This window comes from Procambarus clarkii, chromosome 25 (genome assembly GCF_040958095.1).
Source record: "Procambarus clarkii isolate CNS0578487 chromosome 25, FALCON_Pclarkii_2.0, whole genome shotgun sequence".
NCBI lineage: Eukaryota > Metazoa > Arthropoda > Malacostraca > Decapoda > Cambaridae > Procambarus > Procambarus clarkii.
The window spans coordinates 1,291,993-1,299,206 of NC_091174.1; the positions used below are offsets into that span (position 1 = coordinate 1,291,993).

The 7,214-nt window shown below is 40.6% G+C and overlaps 1 protein-coding gene across 8 annotated transcripts in view; it reads left to right on the forward strand.

The window, feature by feature from the left end:
- Positions 1-7,214, forward strand: part of ATP8B (ATPase phospholipid transporting 8B) — a 405,277-nt gene that overhangs the window by 371,562 nt on the left and 26,501 nt on the right. For 7 of the 8 annotated variants that reach the window (XM_069331131.1, XM_069331133.1, XM_069331138.1 and 4 more), the window contains one exon: positions 1,190-1,415. In XM_069331131.1, the coding sequence (XP_069187232.1) occupies positions 1,190-1,415 (226 nt within the window). Of the gene's footprint in view, positions 1-1,189; positions 1,416-7,214 lie in introns of those variants that run through there. The other variant, XM_069331137.1, reaches the window with a different exon arrangement.

Genomic DNA, 7,214 nt, shown 5'->3' on the forward strand with positions numbered 1-7,214 from the left:
TATTTTTCGTATCAGGAGCAAAATATGTGCATTATAGGTAAACATGTATTAATTGATTAGATACAGAATTGGATTTTAAACTGCATAACACACACTTTAGGTGTGAGTGTTGTTGTTGTGCACATAAATGTGTACAAATTATACAACCAAAATAATAATCGGTCCTTCCCAACACTTCCCTCGGTAAGGAACTAAAGTATAGCATTGACGACTGGTCACACGTTCCTCCACATTTTATCCTTTTTCACTTAATGGTTGGCATCTGAAAGGGGTTGGAAGATAAAATGGAAGGGTTGGTAGAATTCTTAAGTAGAATTCAGCATGTAAATAATGTATGATAAAAGTCCAGATAATACTTCTTGTTACATCATACAGTCCATAACACTGGATTTCTAGTCTTAATAGTATTTGTTGCATTGCTTCAGGAGGAAGTTTGATCAGAAAATGATTGGAAAAAATATATAGGTGTACACTGTTTTTGAATGGCTCATGCTTGTGTTTAGTTGATAGCTGTCAAGCTCTATGCTTTTTATAGAGGTGAGGCATTTATAGAAGTTACACTTAGAATTTGTAACCATGGGTAGACTTGGTGGGGTTGAATTGTAGGTCTGAGCTCATGGACTGTGTCGAGACTTAGGGAAATGGAACTATATTTTCCACTACAACCTACTATGGCTGGTTGAGATTTGTGTGTGTGTGTAAAGACAATGCCTCAAACTAGATGTGTACACAAATATTGGTGTTCTCATAGCACAGTACAGACAATTTTATTTTCACTGTTGATTTATATGCTTCGATTTTGGAATTATCCAACTGTAAAGCATCACAAATATATTTTTTGTGCATGATTGGAGTCTAAATGTTATTACAGGTCTTCACACCAAGAATTTCATGTTGTTCCTGAGAGTCTCACTTTTAACAAAAATCCAAGTTTATAATTTGTTTGGGGTAGGGAGATTGTTTGGCTTATATTGATTGCCAGAGTGATTTGTTATCCCTTATTTTGGTTTATTTCAGTATTATACAATATTATTTTATATTTAGTTTTCCCTGCATACTTTTGTTCTATATGTTTGGCAAAGCACACTGCAATGTATATATACACATTATCCAACTGTTTTATTGTTGTATATAAGCTTTTTGCTCACTGACACGCTATTAGGCATTTTGTTCTTTCTCTCCCACTCAGACACTGTTTGACCCCATGTTTATATCGGTGTATAACCTGTTCTACACATCGATGCCTGTCCTAGGCTTGGGCATATTTGAACAAGATGTTAATGAAAAGAACAGTATCAAATATCCCAAGCTCTACACCCCAGGCCTCAAGAATGCCCTATTCAATAAGAAAGAGTTCTTCAGGTCTGCTGTTCACGGATTTGTCACTTCTTGTGTCCTCTTCTTCATTCCATTTGGTAAGTATTGATGGAAGTGTAGTGTCATCAGTTTTGTAAGTTAGCAAAAAGTGATACGCTTTTTATTGCCCCATCTGATGGACATTATCCCTCTCTCTTGGATGAAATACTTAAGAACATTGAAACCACAGCAAAACAATCGATTGTAAGTTGTTTTTCAGTGGAGTGAATGTTGCTCAGAGTAAGTACTGCATGCTAAATTCATGAATATTTGTTCTGGCAATTTTGTGTGTAATGTACATAGCTGCTGTACTCGTGTTTACACTTGCACATTTTCACAGTTTTGTAGTTTGTGGTGAAGTTTTTGGTAAAGTTGAGGCTCTATCAAGATAAAAATCAAATCGGATTATTAACTCAATTCATTTTTATTCAGTATAATTATGCTAAAGAAAGTAACATAAATTTGAGAGAATTTGAGTGCCTGCATGTGTGTGTGTATGTTAGTGTTTTAGTGCATGTGTGGGGCAGGGAGAAATGTAAGAGTGCAAGAGGGGGATAATTACCTGTTTGTTACCTGTTCCTGTAATTGTGCAATGATACTGTGGAATGCCCAACATTCCACAGTATATGCATTTTTATATAAATATTTGTAAAACCACCAGTGCTTTTATGTATACACTACCACCTGGAAATTATTACACACTGCTACCACACAAAAAGAAAATACTGTTCTTCCTGTTTTCTTTCCTACATTGTATGTTTCTATAGTTTGGAACTGTAACCTAATGTTCTGTTCTGTTTCTGGCTACAAAAACTCTACCTTCTGTCATTTCCTATCTTATTTTAAACTTACATATAGTTTTCATATTTCTTCTTCCAATTTTGGATAATTATACGAGTGAAAATTACTGGCTAGAAGTAGCTGCTGCCTTGAATGGGCCAGTAGGCCTTCTGCAGATAACTTAATTCTTATGTAATTTTGACATCACCACCTTCAAACATACCTCACATAGTAGCTATGTTTTTGAACTAATAATTAAACTATTGTACATATTTTGAAGGTGGAAAGTGTAGTTGCTCAATGAATGAGGTGCATGTCACTCAACCAGTCTGTTAAAGGCTATTGAGTTTGGCAAGTACCGTAATTGGTTGGATATCCTTGTGGACAGTGTCACAAGCCCATGCTCAATGATGGGACACTAAAACCACATGTACCGTTTGATTTTATTGGTTGTAGACATCATTCCGCAGGTGTAAATTTCTATTACTACGGTTTGTAGGAGTTTAAACTGTTAGAGGATAAAAGTAAGGAGTGCATATGGGAGGAGAAGATACAAAGGAAACATACTGGCAGGGAAAAATTGTAAATTTTAACCTTCCTGGAAAAATGGATGAAAAGCTGTTGAGTGTATTATACAGTTTTATTGGATGTGAAGAATTCTGGAGACGATAGTAACAGTGGAAAGAAGCATAAACAGAACAATTCCATTAATACACTAATAGTAAGAGTATTAAATATAGTTTTTTATATTTAGGTGCACTTGTATGCACAGAATTAATGTACTTTATTCTTGCAAGGGTATGAGGGTCTGGGAGCCCCAGACCCTCACACTAGCTATCCACACCCCTAGTTCTTTGACTGATGTGATTGGCAACGGTTGTGTGACTCTGGTTCCTGATTTCCCTGTCACCAAGCTCTGTGCTTTGCGGTGTAGGGCTGTTTCTCTGGTGGTACACAAGCCTGGAGTAAATTCACAAGTACTTGGACTGCATGTGCCTAGGGTCACCTTCCCTAGGTGCCCTGTAAGTACTGCCCTTGGGGTTAGGGACCACCTTCCACAAGTTTCCTTGGGATCTACTCCTGCTTGGTCATTTGCTGTTCAGTGATTGGCCGCCCTTAGTGTGTGGGGTGTTTCATGCACGTTTGTTTGCTTTTGGGAAGGGGTAGTTTGCACTGGTAGGGGGCGCAGGGTACTGCACAGCTAGTTTTCACCTCTCGTCCCCCTCCCTATCTGGCTCGTTGTCGTCGTCAGGGGGCTAAGTGGGCGGCTACCGGAGTGTGATGCTCCCAACCCGTTCTCGCAAATTTAATAAGTCAATATTGACTTATTAAATATGTGCATAGGTGACATACTTAACATAATAGATACCCTTAAAAAGATTCATAGGAAACACCGACCTTACCTAACCTTGTTAGTATCTTAAGATAAGCATCTTATTGCTTCGTAATTACAATTATTACCTAACGTATAATAGGTATAGGTTAAGTAATAATTGTAATTACGAAGCAATAAGATGCTTATCTTAAGATACTAACAAGGTTAGGTAAGGTCGGTGTTTTCTATGAATCTTTTTAAGGGTATCTATTATGTTTAGTATATCACCTATGCACGTAGTTAATAAGTCAATATTGACTTTACGAATTTGCGAGAACGGGTTGGATGCTCCATGGGTCAGTCCTCTGTTCTTTTAAGGCCTTATGCTCCTGCTGCTGTCTTTACCAATTTTGCCAGATGTCTTTTCCTTTTCCTTGTGTTTCATTTTTCTCCCCCCTTTCCCCCTCTTCTCCTTTCTAATTGTCATTTCCCACTGACCTTTTGCCTGTCTTGATTATTCTTGTGGACTTCTTCTGTTTTGATGCCCGGGTGTTTGGGGAGGCATACTCTCTCACTCGTAGAACTGTGGTACCCAACGTCGCAAGCAAGGGGGACGCTTTTATTGTCAATTCTCCTTTCATTGCTGAACCCAATCTGGATGGGCTGATGGTTCTTAAGGTGGTGATTGTGGGGCGTATACTCACGACGCACAGCTAGGGGGCGCCCCGGAAAGATTGGCAACATGTCTGTTGTTGGGTGTCCTATCCTCTAATTGTGGCTCTGTGATGGGTGTGGGGTTACAATCGTGAATGAAAGTCTTTCCTCTCGTTTTTATGTTGACTACTGTTCCTCTTGTACTTTCTCGGGCTCGTGGGGTGGGCGATCAAGCCTCCGAGACGGACTGTGTTGGAAGACCAGGCTCTGTAGCCTCCACTGCATTGGGCCCCGACCTTGCTCCTCCTTTGACCCTCCTGACTACTCCCCTCGGCTCCCCTCCCTCCTCTGTGGTTGGGTCGAGCCACAAGCCCCCAGTGGTGACCACTCCATTCCCTGGCATGGCTCAGTCTCTCATTGTGACTACTGCGCCTTTCAACCCCTCTCTCTGGAAGTTCTCAAAGCTGTCCTCGCCACGGCCACACTCGCACGATCCCTTCCCATACTAATACGTACCAGGCCTTGTTTGGTCCTGCTTCGTGGGCTAAATACTTCAATCTCCTCCCTCTGGATTCTACTCCTCCTGATGATTTCTCCCTCCATAGGCACCTTGTCGATTCAGTTGATGCCTCTGTTACTTTCAACCCCCACCTGTCTCAGTACACATGTTGTTGCTGCTGTTTCTCCGGATGCAGCCACCCACTTGGCCGCCTTATCCTGCATTGGCGAGACCCCTATTCGGGTCTCCAAGAACGCAGAGTTAAATGCCAGTGTTGGTACTATTCTCCTCCTGCACCATTTTGCGACTGGTGATAGAAATTTAAAGGTCTGCCACGAAGATATCAAGCATATCCTTGAGGCCCAGGGCCATTCTGTCCTCCAGGTGGACACGTTTACTCGTCCCCTCGTGGTCATTGCTATCAGCCCCTTTGGGTTGTGAAAATTACCTTTGATGGTCGGACCCTTCTGCCCTTTGTCATTCTTGGTGGTGCCAGGTGCTCCATTCAGGAGTACATTCCTTCCCCTCGGCTCTGTAATCGGTGCTGGAAGTTTGGGCATGGAGCTCCGATGCTCCAGTACTCTCTCTCTCTCTCTGTCCCTTGTGTGGGGAGGAAGGTCACTCTAAGTCGGAGTAATTACCTAAGTGTAGTTACAGGATGAGAGCTACGCTCGTGGTGTCCTGTCTTCCCAGCACTCTTTGTCATATAACGCTTTGAAACTACTGACGGTCTTAGCCTCCACCACCTTCTCCCCTAACTTGTTCCAACCGTCTACCACTCTGTTTGCGAAAGTGAATTTTCTTATATTTCTTCGGCATCTGTGTTTAGCTAGTTTATATCTATGACCTCTTGTTCTTAAAGTTCCAGGTCTCAGGAAATCTTCCCTATCGATTTTATCAATTCCTGTTACTATTTTGTATGTAGTGATCATATCACCTCTTTTTCTTCTGTCTTCTAGTTTTGGCATATTTAATGCCTCTAACCTCTCCTCGTAGCTCTTGCCCTTCAGTTCTGGGAGCCACTTAGTAACATGTCTTTGCACCTTTTCCAGTTTGTTGATGTGCTTCTTAAGATATGTTTGTTGATGTGCTTCTCACCACACAACTACTGCATATTCTAGCTTTGGCCTAACAAAAGTCGTGAACAATTTCTTTAGTATATCGCCATCCATGTATTTAAAAGCAATTCTGAAGTTAGAAAGCGTGGCATAGGCTCCTCGCACAATATTCTTTATGTGGTCCTCAGGTGATAGTTTTCTATCTAGAACCACCGCTAGATCTCTTTCTTTATCAGAATTCTTTAAAGATTTCTCACATAATAGATAGGTTGTGTGGGGTCTATGTTCTCCTATTCCACATTCCATAACATGGCATTTATTAACATTAAATTCCATTTGCCAAGTGGCGCTCCATGTACTTATTTTGTCCAGGTCTTCTTGAAGGGCATGACAATCATCTAAATTTCTTATCCTTCCTATTATCTTAGCATCATCAGCAAACGTGTTCATATAATTCTGTATACCAACTGATAGATCATTTATGTAGACAATAAACATCACTGGTGCAAGAACTGAACCCTGTGGTACTCCACTTGTGACATTTCTCCAGTCCGATACATTGCCTCTGATCACAGCCCTCATTTTTCTATCAGTCAGAAAATTTTTCATCCATGTTAGAAGCGTACCTGTCACTCCTCCAATATTTTCCAGTTTCCAGAACGACCTCTTATGTGGAACTCTGTTGAAAGCCTTTTTTAGGTCCAGATAGATGCAGTCAACCCAACCATCTCTTTCCTGTAATATCTCTGTTGCTCGGTCATAGTAACTGAGTAAATTCGATACACAGGATCTTCCAGATCGAAAACCATACTGTCTGTCTGATATTATATCATTTCTCTCCAGGTGTTCTACCCATTTAGTTTTAATTATTTTTTCCAATATTTTGACTATTACACTTGTCAATGATACCGGTCTATAATTAAGGGGGTCTTCCCTGCTTCCAATTTTGTAGATTGGAACTATGTTAGCCTTTTTCCACACATCAGCTACAACTCCTGTATACAGGGATGCCTGAAAAATCAGTTGAAGAGGAATGCTGAGCTCAGGTGCACATTCTCTCAGAACCCATGGTGAAACTCCATCTGGACCAACTGCTTTGTTCTTATTTAGCTCCTTGAGCATTTTTTCCACTTCGTCTCTAGACACCTCTACGTGCTCTATGTTGTTCTCTGGAATTCTTATTGTATCTGGTTCCCTGAAGATTTCATTTTGTACAAACACACTTTGGAACTTTTCGTTTAATGTTTCACACATTTCCTTTTCATTTTCCGTGAATCTATTTCCCATTTTCAACCTCTGAATATTATCCTTTACCTGCAATTTGTTGTTTATGAATTCATAGAATAGACCTGGTTCTGTTTTACATTTGTCTGCAATCCCTTTTTCAAAATTTCTTTCTGCCTCTCTCCTCACTGCCGTGTAGTTGTTTCTCGCATCTTTGTATCGCTGGTATGTTTGGGGGTTCGGCCTCTTCCTGTATTGATTCCATTTTTGTGTCTTTTGGTCTCTGGCCCTCTCGCACTTTCTGTTGAAGCAATCCTGTTTCCTAGTT